The sequence below is a fragment of the Phaethon aethereus genome, assembly GCF_964289735.1.
Source record: "Phaethon aethereus genome assembly, chromosome: Z".
Classification (NCBI taxonomy): Eukaryota; Metazoa; Chordata; class Aves; order Phaethontiformes; family Phaethontidae; genus Phaethon; species Phaethon aethereus.
The window spans coordinates 55,100,371-55,113,489 of NC_138577.1; the positions used below are offsets into that span (position 1 = coordinate 55,100,371).

A 13,119-nucleotide genomic window follows, 5' to 3' on the forward strand; every position below is an offset into this window, starting at 1 on the left:
CGGGGAAGCCGGCCATGACGGATTTTTATCTAAACTTATTTCTCTGCGCAGCACCGGCCACTTCCGCAGCTGCAGCGACAGGACGCGGCGCTGTGAAGGCGCTAGGCAACGCCGCCGGTCGCCGCGGCGCGGACTAGATGACGACAGCGCGCAGCGCTATGACGTTACTCCCCTTCCCGCCCGCTCGCCGACGTTCCCGACACGCACTGCGCACTGCGTCACAGCCTCCCGCTCTCCCTATTGGTGGGAGGGGGTCGCCGCGCGCTGCGGCTGCGCCCGTCTCACTCCGCTCCCTGGGACGAGTCACAGCGGTCCGGCGTCGTGGGGGCGGGATGGCACTGGAGCCGCGGAGGATGGAGGGCGACGTGGAGGATGGCGAACTCTCCGACTCGGACTCCGACATGCCCGGCGCCGGCTCTCCCGGGGACCCGCAGCAGGTGAGGAAGGGGAGGCCCGGGCAGGCGGCGAGGCCCGGGCTCCAGCCGGAGACGCGCCACCCCTGGTGGCGGGCCGCAGAAAGCCCAGCCGGGGAAACGTAGCGGGCGGGCCGCGAGGGCCCTGCCGCTGCTGCGGGCCAGAGGGCGGGCGGCGCTGGACGCGCTCGCTGGGGAGCGGGGTCGGCCGAGCTGGGGTGGTGCTCGGCGGGGGCGGTGCGGACCGGGCCGGGCGGCGGGGTCAGGGGGCCCTTCCCCAGGAGCGACTGCTTGCCCCGCGCCCGGGAACCGGCTCGTTGCTCCGCTGCCCGTTTATTTGAGGAAAACCGTATGCTATCCCGGGGCGGGGCAGATGTTTGTTGTTGCTTGGGCATCGGGTTTGGTGAGCAAAGCAAAATGCTCGCCGGTACGGAGGGACGCCTTAGGAACAATAGAAACAAGCCGTTGTAAAAACGCTTGAAAGCAATGAGTGGCGATTACTGCTTTCCCTTGGCTTTACAACCCTTTTGCATCGGTGAATCGCTGAAGAGATGTTACTTATCTCCAAGTGTCACATATTGTTTTCACGTTAGAGTGTGTTATGCAGTTTATGAGGAATTTATGGTGGTGTGTGGGCAGAAAAAGATTTCAAAATGAGGTAAATCAGTGTATGACACTGTATGTGTAATGGTTTTTGCTTTCGTTAGTTATTTTTATTTATTTTCAATATAGTTTTGGGATGTGTAGCACAAAGTAAATTATTACAGAATCATAGAATAATTTGGGTTGGAAATTGAATTGTTTGGGACCTTTAAGAGTCATCTGGTTCAACCCTCCCGTGCAATGAGCAGGGACATCTTCAACTAGATCAGGTTGCTCAGAGCCCCTGCCAGCCTGACCTGGAATGTTTCCAGGGATGGGGCATCTACCACCTCTCTGGGCAGCCTCTCCCAGTGTTTCACCACCCCCAGAGTGAAGAATTTCTTCCTTGTATCTAGTTGAAATTTACCCTTTTTTAGTTTAAAACCATTACCCCTTGTCCTATCGCTACAGGTGCTGCTAAAAAGACTGTCCCTGGCTTTCCTATAAGCCCCCCTTTAAGAAATGAAAGGCTGCAATAAGGTCTCCCCAGAGCCTTCTCTTTTCCAGGCTTAACAACCCCAGCTCTCAGCCTGTCCTCAGAGGAGAGCTGTTCCATCCCTCTGATCATTTTTGTGGCCCTCCTCTGGACCAACTCCAACAGATATGGGAGTTCTTAATTTTTGGAGTTGTTAGTGTTTTGCATGTTGAATACATTTTAAATTAAAGGTTTGTATTTCATAACATAGCTTCTCAAAGTCTGAGCAGCATCCAAGTTTTGTGGGTTTGTTTTTGGGTCTTTTGGTCGCTCTTTTCTTCTCACTTGAGTCTCTGAGAAGACTGTTATAGTTGCAGTTCACTAGTGTTGACCCCTTTCAGACTCCGGAGAGAATATTAGTTTCTATGCTGTTAAAAAAACTTTCTGGTAAGTTGCCGTGATGGTTTGTTTTTTTTAGTCTTTCTTAGAACTGCTGTGCATATTGTGTCTTTGCCTGATTTGGGAATTTTAATAGCTTTTCCAGTCTTGCAGTAATTTTAATTTAATTCAACAAAGATTATGTTAAGTAGATTAGCGACTCCTGATATGTGTTTTCTATAGCAGCCATGCTGTCTTTCATATACAAGCATTCAATTCAAAATATAGACGTTTCATAGGATGCTCCTGTCAACTGTAGTCCAAATGCAGTCACATTGAGGCAGAATTAATGGAATCTTTGGTGTGACTTGATAGGTCTTTTAATTTACAAGAGTAATTAAATTAATGAACATTTACTTACTAATTTCAGAAATCACATGATGGCAATGATTCAGGCAGACCATTCCAGAGCAGCATTTCATCATGTGCCCCAAGTGTTCCTTATCGGACAACCAAAAGTGTGGAGTCAAGTGACGAAAGCTTTTCTGAATCCGATGATGACAACTGCTTATGGAAACGAAAACGACAGAAGTGTTTTAGCTTTCCTCCTGCTAAATCTGAGCCTTTTCAGCTTAGCCAGAGCCACCAAAACCAAACTGCACTAGGTGGCAAGAAGGTTAACAACATTTGGGGTGTGGTGCTCCAGGAGCAGAATCAGGATGCAGTGGCTACTGAACTTGGGATTTTAGGCATGGATGGTAGTATTGACAGGAGCAGGCAGTCTGAGACTTACAATTATTTATTGGCTAAAAAGCTGATGAAGGAAGCTCAGCAAAAGGAGGCAGAGACTTTAGATAAAGAGCTGGATGAATACATGCATGATGACAGTAAAGCGTTGCCAGCAGGAGAAGAAAATGGTGAAGGTGTTCTCAAACGGAAGCGGCCTCTAAAAGATAGACTCGGTGAAAGACAAGAAATGAAATATAAAGGAAGGTATGAGGTAACAGAAGAAGATTCAGAGGAAAAAGTGGCAGATGAAATTGCTTATCGGTGAGTTTAGTAACAGTATATCTTTACTTCCTTAAGTATTGGTAAACTGTTGATGGAAAAGAGGGGGGGTGGAAGCTTTCTCACTGCTAAATATGTAAGGTGTCATACCAGATTGCAAAAAGCATGAGTGCCTTGTGTGTATTTCCAAAATCCTGGGATTAAAATGCAGCATTATGGCTGGTATCTTGTCGAAGCATCCAGCAATATGGTCTAATGTTTGTTTATTTGTTTAAGGATCCACCACAATAGTTTGTTATTTGAGAGCAATGGTAAGGAAAAATACTGTTTCTCGTGATACAGATTTAGTAGTGGCTTTTCTAGGAAATACCCCATGAGTAAAGATGTGTGTTTGGAGTTGGACACCAATGAACCATGATGTGGTCACCATGAAAATCTGGCTAAGTTATAAATCTTTGAAACTGGATGACTCTGGCTGTGTGGTGTTTTGGTGAGCACAGCTTCTGAAGCACACATATTCTTCATGTGGAACGTGCTTGTCTGAAGAAAATGTTTTGCTGCTGTTGTAACTAAGGGCTGCACCAAGGTTGGACACCAGCACTGAAATCAAGCCTTGCCTCTTTCTGTGTTGTGAAACTGAGCTGCAGTTCTGTGCTAATTTATGGAAGCCAGTGTTGGGGTTACCAAGCTCCAGCCATTAGGCACACTTGCCGTGATCTAATTCTTTTCACAGTCCTGCTATTTAGTTATTGTACACTGAGCTGAGTCAGAAAACTTACCTGTCCAAAAGCCTGTTGCTTTTTTTAAAGACTTAGTTTGCAGACAGATTTGTTTCCTGAACTAATTTGCTGCACAATTTCCTTTGAGCTGGCACTGGCAGCACTGAACTGTGTGAGGGAGGGCACATGACTGCAGTCATTGTTCCTTAGACTCACTTAAACTGCCACAATCCTATACTCAGTGCTGCAAGGGAAGAAAATGATGTTAAATAGGGAACAAGAGTTACAAGATTTATTGACATAATGTCAAAGCTTGATGTTTTAAAATAAAACCTGGGTTTATTGATAATTGTTGATTTCTTACATGTGATACTTAGTATTGCCAGGTGCTGAAATAAGCAATCAGATAATTACTAATGCTGTTACCAGTTCTCAGTAGTTTCTCCATTATGAATCTGAAAACTTTTGAGCATGTTTCTTGTAATAAACTTTTTTTGTTACTTTGAGCTTCATCAAAATAGGGCAGAAGCCTCTCTTGTCTAATTGTTTATAGTAGTAGTCATGCTGAACTGCTTCAGGAGGATTGTGGTTATATACATCACAGCACTATTGTTTGGTCTGTGGTGTGCTATCTCTGCCTGGATTCATAACTCCTTATTGTGCTGGCCCACACAGTCAACTGAAATCAAGGAGTTTTTCTGTCCATCTTGTGCCATTTTTTTGCCCTTTACTGCGTTCAATTCCTGCTGCAATGCACAGCTGCTTGTTAAAGCATGAACACAGGAGGATTGTGCAGGGCCAGAGTGAACATGAGGTGGGTATTTGACTGTTTAAGCTGCCACTGCTACTAACAGAAGGTCTATTTAATCAGCTCTCTAAAGAACCCTGGTTATCTTATAGTTCTCTGCATTTTTGAGATACATTTCCACCTTGTCCAATAATGCATAGTTTAAATATTTATAGATTGAATTCTAAGAAAGCTTTTACCTTCTGGTGCCTTATCATTGATTGAACTCAGTGACATTAAACAGAAAGTGTAAAATTAAGCAGGTTGCGTAATTCTTTTCATAATTAGGACAGTTGTCACTAAAATGTGAGTTTTAACATATAATTTCAGGTAACTTCTATCATACAGTTGAAGCAGTTGAAGCTAGCCTTGTTGTAAATAGTTGTTCACATCTATGGTCAGACACCTTCCTTTATGCAGTCATTGTAACATGTGCAACTTTATAGCACAATAGTGTTACCTGAAGCAATTAGGCTAGACAGTGGTCTTCAAGAAATTTTGGTAATGATGGCGGTCTGTTGGTCCCCTGAGTGTAAAACTATGGAGCTCTAATGCTTGTGGTTCTGCTTAATGAGAAGCTTTGTCATTAAAAAAGGAGAATTTAGCATATGAACTCTTGCTCTGGACACGTGGTGTTGATTGTGGGCTTACCATGTTTTCCAATGCAAGTATGTACTTTGGTACAGTCAATTAATGCTATATAAGCCTCTCCATGCAGACTGACAATGGAAGTTTCTGTATGAGGACATTGTTGCTAATAAAAGAATACAGTTTACCTCAGTAATATTGCAATTTTTTTTTCTTGTTTGCATTTTATACGTTATCATAGATTAGTCAATAGACTGATTTATTTTTATTACGTAGGTTTGTCTGAATGGCACATGCCACAGGGGAACTTTTACACTTACTGTTGTCTCTGGTTAATTGTTGATGTAACTGCAGAAAGGTGCTCTAATTTTAACTGTTAAATATACTTACACTGTAATTTCAGAGATTTATACAGAATCTTTCACACATTAGTATAAGTAAAATAATCACTCAATGCATTTTCATTGAAACAAATTTTTAAAATGCATGCTTAGAAAAAAATATCCCTCAGAAGTTCAGTATTTTGAAATTTGATTCCAGAAGCCATTGAAACACATTCAGATGTATAGACTCTTTAATTTTAGCACAGTTTTATATCCCACAGAATGAATTACTCATTATGGAAGTTTCATGGTCCATTTTACTTGAGAAATTATACTGACAATAAATGTGCTTTTTTTTTTTCCACCCCCTCCTCAGGCTTTGTGAACCAAAGAAAGATTTAATTGCCCGAGTAGTTAAAATAATTGGGAAAAGAAAAGCTATTGAATTGCTTATGGAAACAGCTGAAGTGGAACAAAATGGTGGACTGTTCATAGTGGTAAGAAAAATGTGACTTTGTGGGATGGGGGAACACACAACTTTTTAGTTGCAAAATGTTTATGTAGTACTATTGCACAGCTTTGACGTTGGACAGGTTCTCCTGAAGTTTCACGGCCTACCCTTGCCATGAAACGTGCTTAATAAATACTAATGTAAACTTCCAGCAGGATTTGAGTATACAATGAGATGAATGAAACCTGGAAGTTGCCCAGCTTCTTGTACTGAGATTAGTAACTGATTTGCAGTGATAACTTTGTATCTCTTCCTCTGCCTCCCCTTGGGATCTTTACCTGGCAGACTTAAGAGTGAAGGATTCTGAAACCTGTATGAAAGCTTGTAATGTTAGCATCCAGGTGAAGCCTTTGGCAGGTTGCTTCAGTAAGTCAGGTGGGACAGCACTGAACTATCTACTGGGTTAATCAGCATGCCACCAGAGGCCCTCATACTCACTAGTGAGTATTTCTAATGTAGCGTTTGAAGAGTAACTTTCAAAAGGGAATCTGTTACCTTTATTAGGGAGCCATTGTCTTGTGTATCAGTACAGCAAAACTGAGTACTGATTTTTGTTACATATCATGGTAAAAATCCTATACTTAATGGTTAGATTATCAATTTTTCCATATGTCTTTGTTTTATTAAATAATGAGTCTCAGTGCAAAAGTTCAGAAGAAAAAAAAGTGGGAGAGAACTAGTAAGTATGTTCAGGCATTTGTTTATAATTTACATCTTCTAAGTTCCATCATTGGAAGTAGAGAGGAGGAGGAAAAAACACCAAACCCTGAAACAAAGCAAAAAACATCACCACCTCCCCTGTCAAAGCAACAACTTTCCAGCAAGCTACTTGTCTTAGAAGCAGTCTATTGTCTTGACAGATTGTGGTACTTATTAATAAGTGTTTACCAGTGAGATGAAAGGATGCAACTCCTTGTGGCACAGATTCCTTTGGGTGCAGATCAGAGTATGCTGTTTGAAAGGCAGATCATACTGTTTTTCTTGGTTGAGATTTTGTGCTGTTAGGATGACAAAAATACGTGGTGTCTGTTTCAAGAACATACTTAAAAATTGACCTTCTCTGTTCTTAGAACTTTTGGGTTGTAGTTTACTTTGTTATTTAGCAGAAAAGTATCGTGTTTAATACAGTGTCAGAGCACTGGAGTAGCAGCTCAACTTTATATACTATGAATGGTGATTGAATAATAGTATGATGATTAGTGCTTATAATTTACAGAAGTTTCAAAGCTGAGTCCATTCATGCTTCAGTATGGCACATTGCACCACTGCTGTTACAGTGAAAACTGTTGAAGCATGGAACTAATATGTTCTGCGGAGAAATTTTAAAGTACATGTTGTGCTTCATATGCCTTAGGCAGAAATGCAAAATCTTGGAGATATGCAGATAAGTTGTAGAATTGCTGAGCACAATTCAAAAAAGGAAAAAAAAAAAGAAATCTACGTAATTCTATGAAATTAATTTTTGACATTTTACTGGGATTATGTGTTAGGAATGTTCTGAATATTTAACCTAGTATATATATTATTGTAGATAGTTGTGACAGTAGTTAGAATACTATTCACGTCTTGTTTCTTCACTACCAAAATCAGATTCAGTATGTAGTTGAACAGTTTGGTATTATGTTCTAAAATGAATTTTTTGCAACCACATAGTTTACCTGTCCAAATGTAGCAAGCTGGTTGTTGACCTTCTTATGACTAGCTCAATAACGAACAAAACATGGAGGGTTGTTTTTATGTAATGCCTAACACAGAAGAATTTTTTTTATTCTGTCTCAATACAAAGCATTGTCTTAGATGCTATTTTTATATCAACACTTATGTATTAAGCTTGCTATTACTAATTTACCCTTTCCCTGTTAAGAATGGCACTCGGAGAAGGACACCAGGGGGCGTTTATTTAAACCTGCTGAAGAACACACCTAGCATCAAAGAAGAACAAATCAAGGTAAAATTGTCAAGAGTGCAAATGATTGTCCAAAGTAAATTTTGGGGTTTTTTTCCACTAGAAATGTTATAACTGAATTTTTCTCATACCTTCTATCAAGTTTAACTCTATATTCCAAAGAAACCAGCTTTTCACATTCAAAATATGAGGAAAGGAAAACCAAAAAATTGATGAATGGCCATTCACACTAGGCAGAGAGAATACAGTCACAAAAACCTGTTGAGGATGGTGAGACTGTAGAGTTGGAAGATATAAACACTGGATTTTCATTAATTTGCATATACCTTACAGCAATGTTACCTGCAGTTGCATTTCTGCCTTTGCGGCGCTGCATCATTGTGCATGGACTGAATGGTGATCTCTTAATGGAATATTTTTTTTCCTATACAGCTCCAGCTGTAGCACCAGGCAGTATTTCCCATTAAGTCAGATACTGGTCTGAACCTAGTCTAAATTGCTCACTGGCCTCATCTGTGGTGCTCACCAAATTAGTTTTGTCAGCTTGTAATTATTACTGCCTTTCCTTTTAGGGTACAAAATAGAATGAGATGTTTTTTTCTTAATTCAATTAAAACAACTTTGTTTTTTCATGGTATTTGCCACCTTAATAAAATTTTTGTTAAAGAAAGACTTTATTTTGCTTGTAGGTGGCTACAGCTCACTCTGTGAGCCATCCTAGCATCTTGTACTGGCAATTGAGAAACAAATCAACATAAGCTGTGATTGTTGGGTTTATGTTTTTTAAAACAAACAAACAAAACCTTTCATAGCTTACCGTGGTCACAAAAAGTTGCAAGCTTGATCACTTTACCCTGTTAAAAAAAATAAATTCTTCTGCTACCCCTCTTCCATGCCTCTGTAGTTGTGTGTCTTACTCTTCTCTTGCTGATACTGGCAAGTGTGTAATGATGCAGCAGTTTTCACTCAGTGAACTTAATTGGTGATATGAGACATCATTTGTCATACAAACCTGTGAGTAGAGTATTCTGTCATGGTGGTCGTCATGTATACAACTCTTACAGATTTGCATATCCTTAGTACTTTCAGCTTTTGGGGAGAAAAAAAGCATTCATGTTTTCTGTATACAATTTATGTTTTTTAAAAAATAAGCAGGGAAAGAAAGGCATGTAGCAGCAGTGAGCTGATATCAGCTACCTGATATTCCTCCCCTTGAAATATGGAGGAAACTTGTAGCAGTCGTATCTTGCAGTAGAGCGTATAGATTTTAATGCTGTTCACAAATGTTTGACAGTAAAGATCAGGAGACCTGGACTCAAAGTTCAATTGTGGAGGAAAGTTTTCTGAAGTTGTCACAGAATCTTTGGTTTTATTTTCACTACAGCTCCCTCTTATGGTGGCATGACCCTCTAGTCTACCACGCATTCCTCCCAGTTTTGTATCCTCCACAAACTTGAAATGAAAACTTAGTGATACCTATTTACAAACACTTTGAAATTCCTGAGAAATTATGTAATAAAATTATTTATGGGGCATTTTCCTTAAGTGCAGTCTATCCTCATACTACTACTATCAATAATGTGTATTGTAGTTAAATATTACCAAACAGTATTTATAATAACATTTTTTTTTTACTTCACTATGTTTTCTTTAGGAAATGCTAGTAAAATGAATATAACAGATGCTTTTTTTGTTTTCTTTCAAGGAAATATTCTATCTGGAAAACCAAAAGGAGTATGAAAACAAAAAAGCTGCTAGGAAGAGGAGAATACAAGTTCTAGGAAAGAAGATGAAAAAAGCCATTAAAGGGCTTAACCTGCAAGAATATGATGATGCATCTCGTGAGACTTTCGCTAGTGATACAAATGAGGCTCTGGCTTCCCTGGATGATCTACAGGAGGGACATCATGAAGCGAAGATGGAACCTGAAGATATTATTGAAATTGATAATGCTCATGATTTGGAGATCTTCTAGTTACTCATGTTCTTGATGATAACAAATTCTCTATAAGACATTAAATGAGCCTTTCTTATACTCCCATGGCTTCTTGTTTTCATAAGCTGCAGAAACATGGTAAATATTTGATGCTGAAGAACATGAAATAATTCTTAGTGAAATTTAACAGCATGAAAGAAGTTAATTGTCCTATTACTTGTTTGCTGAGTCCTCAAAAATTGTTAAGATTTTTCTAGATAACAGCTCTGCATCACTGTTTGTTTCTTATGAGGTTTTTTTAGACACATATTAGGTTTAGGAATTAAGCCTAATAGATCATATTTGATTTACTGAAGCTAACAAAGTCATCAAGTGAGGAATGGTCCTCATTACAGTTGAACAGAAAAAAAGGTATAAAGTTAGTCGTGATATAAGAGCTTGTGTGTTCTTAATAAGGCAGTGTGTTGACAAGAATAGCAGTGTTTATAGGATTAAGACCTGTAAAAACTGATTGGTTTGTGAAATAAACTTAATTTTAATCGTCAGTGATCTTTGAATAACAACCTTGTAAATAAGCACTGTTGAGCAATGTATGTTTTAAATTTCTGCAGCAGTTTAATCCTTCATATTATAATAGTGGCTTGAGCTTCCTACCTGTTCTATCTAGACTTTTTCTGTGATTAGACATGCCTACAATTTATACAGATCTTTTTGTTTGAAAACAAATATAACTGAATGCATTCTGAGTAGTGAGATTTTACTAATCTGTGTTCCCCTCAAGGGTCTGTAGACTACATGCAGGTATAAACCCTTTACCTGGCAATTTTTTTTTCCGTACTTCTTTTCATGCCTGTGGTAGGATAAAGTAATGTGCGGCTTGCAGAAGCTCTGAAGTTTTTCTGTGATGACTCTTAAGAAAACAATAGTATGCAAAAGACAATTTTTTTTTTACTTGATGCAGAAGACTGTTGTGTAGTTTGAGTTCAGTTCAAGACAGCTTTCATCTTGAATGTTTTTTTAATATAACTGAAGAACTTGTGCAACACTATGTATGATGTCTAAATACTTTGTCACTAATAAGTTTTGTTTTCTGTGACTAGGCACTATTTCCCAGTATAAAATAATTCTGAAATATTAATGAATGAATTAATTTCCAAACCCATAAACAAACTTCTGCACATAAATTTTGTTCACCTGCATTCCTTGGATTTCAGAAGCAAAGCATATCACTAAAACATATAACAGAGTTATAATATTGAACGATTTGTTACTGTCAAGAGCTGGTGTTTGAAGGACAACAATATTTGAAGAAAGACTTCTTAAACATTTAGCACATTCCATTAGATTCTAATTAAATTTAGAAAAGTATATAGACTTCTTTGCATTTTTCTGTTTGTGGGGCAGAGTTCCCTGTTGTTAAGAGGTTACTCATGAGAGGTGAAGCATGCCTTTGCTGGTGTTAATTGCTCCTGCTGAAACAACAAAAGGGTTTGATTTGTTCAATAACCTGTATAAGCCTGTGATAGAGTGCTAAACTTATAACTCATGTAAGGTAAACAGAATTTTGTACTGTATAATTAGAATCACAGAATAGTTTGTGTTGGAAGGGACATTTAAAGGTCATCTAGTCCAACGCCCCTGCAGTGAGCAGGGACATCTGCAACTAGATCAGGTTGGTCAGAGCCCCTTCCAACCTGACCTGGAATGTTTCCAGGGATGGGGCATCTACCACCTCTCTGGGCAACCTCTCCCAGTGTTTCACCACCCCCAGAGTGAAGAATTTCTTCCTTGTATCTAGTTGAAATTTACCCTTTTTTAGTTTAAAACCATTACCCCTTGTCCTGTCGCTACAGGCGCTGCTAAAAAGACTGTCCCTGGCTTTCCTATAAGCCCCCTTTAAGAAATGAAAGGGTGCAATAAGGTCTCCCCAGAGCCTTCTCTTCTCCAGGCTGAACAACCCCAGCTCTCAGCTGGTCCTCAGAGGAGAGGTCTTCCACCCCTCTGATCATTTTTGTAGCCCCCCTCTGGATCCGCTCCAACAGGTCTGTGTCTTTCCTGTGCTGAGGGCTCCAGAGCTGGATTTAGGACTCCAGGTGGGGTCTCACCAGAGCGGAGTAGAATCACCTCCATTGACCTGCTGTCCATGCTTCTTTGGATGCAGCCCAGGATGCAGTTGGCCGCCTGGGCTGTGAGCGCACATTGCTGGCTCATGTCCAGCTTTTCACCCACCAGTACCCCCAAGTCCTCAGCAGGGCTGCTCTCAATCCCTTCATCCCCCAGCCTGTACTTGGCCTTCTTGAACCTCATGAGGTTACCTGGGCCCATTCAGGGCCTTGGTGGCCCACATGGGCTTGTTTAGGTCCCTCTGGATGGTATCTCATCCCTCAGGCATGTCAACTGCACCGTTCAGCTAGTTGTCATCTGCAAACTTGCTAAGGGTGCACTCGATCCCACTGTCTGTCATTGATGAAGTTATCAAAGAGTACTGGTCCCAGTACAGACCCCAGAGGGACACCACTCATCACCAATCTCCATCTGGACATTGAGCCATTGACTACTACCCTCTGGATGTGACCATCCATCCAGTTCCTCATCCACTGAACAATCCACCCTTGAAATCCATACCTCTCCAATTTAGAGAGAAGGATGTCGTGGGGGACTGTGTCAAAGGCCTTACAGAAGGCCAGGCAGACGACATTCGTAGCTCTTCCCTTGTACCTTGTGATATGGTCACTCCATCACAGAAGGCCCCTAGGTTGGTCAGGCAGGACTTGCCCTTGGTGAAGCCATTGCTGACTGTCTTGAATCCCCTCCCTGTTCTCCATGTGCCTTAGCAGAGCTTCTAGGAGGATCTGTTCCATGATCTTCCCAGGCACAGAGGTGAGGCTGATGGGTTGGTAGTTCCCAGAGTTGTCCTTGCTACCTTTTTAAAACATGGGTGCAATGTTTTCCTTTTTCCAGTCTCCAGGGACTTCACCTGACTGCCAAGGTTTTTCAAATACCATGGAGAGTGGCTTGGCAACTACATCAACCAGTTCCCTCAGAACTCTGGGATGCATCTTGTCAGGCCGCGTAGACTTGTATATATTCAGGTTTCTCAGGTGGTCACAAAACTGATCTTCTCTTACAGTGGGAGGGACTTTGCTCCTCCAGCCACTGGGTTGTGGTTGATCCACTCAAGACTCAAGACTGAGGCAAAGAAGTCGCTGAGCACTTCAGCCTTCTCGTCTGTTGTTAACACTCTGCCAGTCTTGCTCATCAAGGGGGGTACACTTTCTTTGACCTTCCTCTTCTGGCTGACAAAGAAATGCTTCTCATCATTATTCTTTGCATCCCTTGCCAAGTTCAGCTCCAGTTGCACTTTGGCCTGCCTGACCTCATCCCTAAACAAGGGGCAGCGTTCCTCTATGCTTCCCAGAACTACTGTCCCTGTTTCCACTGCCTGTACATATAATGCTTGCCCTTTAGTTTGACCAGCAGGACTCAATTTGGC

General features: G+C 40.9%; 1 protein-coding gene across 1 annotated transcript; it reads left to right on the forward strand.

The window, feature by feature from the left end:
• Positions 1-332: 332 nt before the first annotated feature.
• PHAX (phosphorylated adaptor for RNA export) lies at positions 333-9,665 on the forward strand (the record flags this gene model as incomplete). Its single annotated transcript, XM_082013051.1, has 5 exons — positions 333-437; positions 2,279-2,898; positions 5,650-5,770; positions 7,649-7,732; positions 9,396-9,665. 5 exons carry the CDS (start codon positions 333-335, stop codon positions 9,663-9,665), a joined length of 1,200 nt encoding a protein of 399 aa, XP_081869177.1.
• Positions 9,666-13,119: the final 3,454 nt, after the last annotated feature.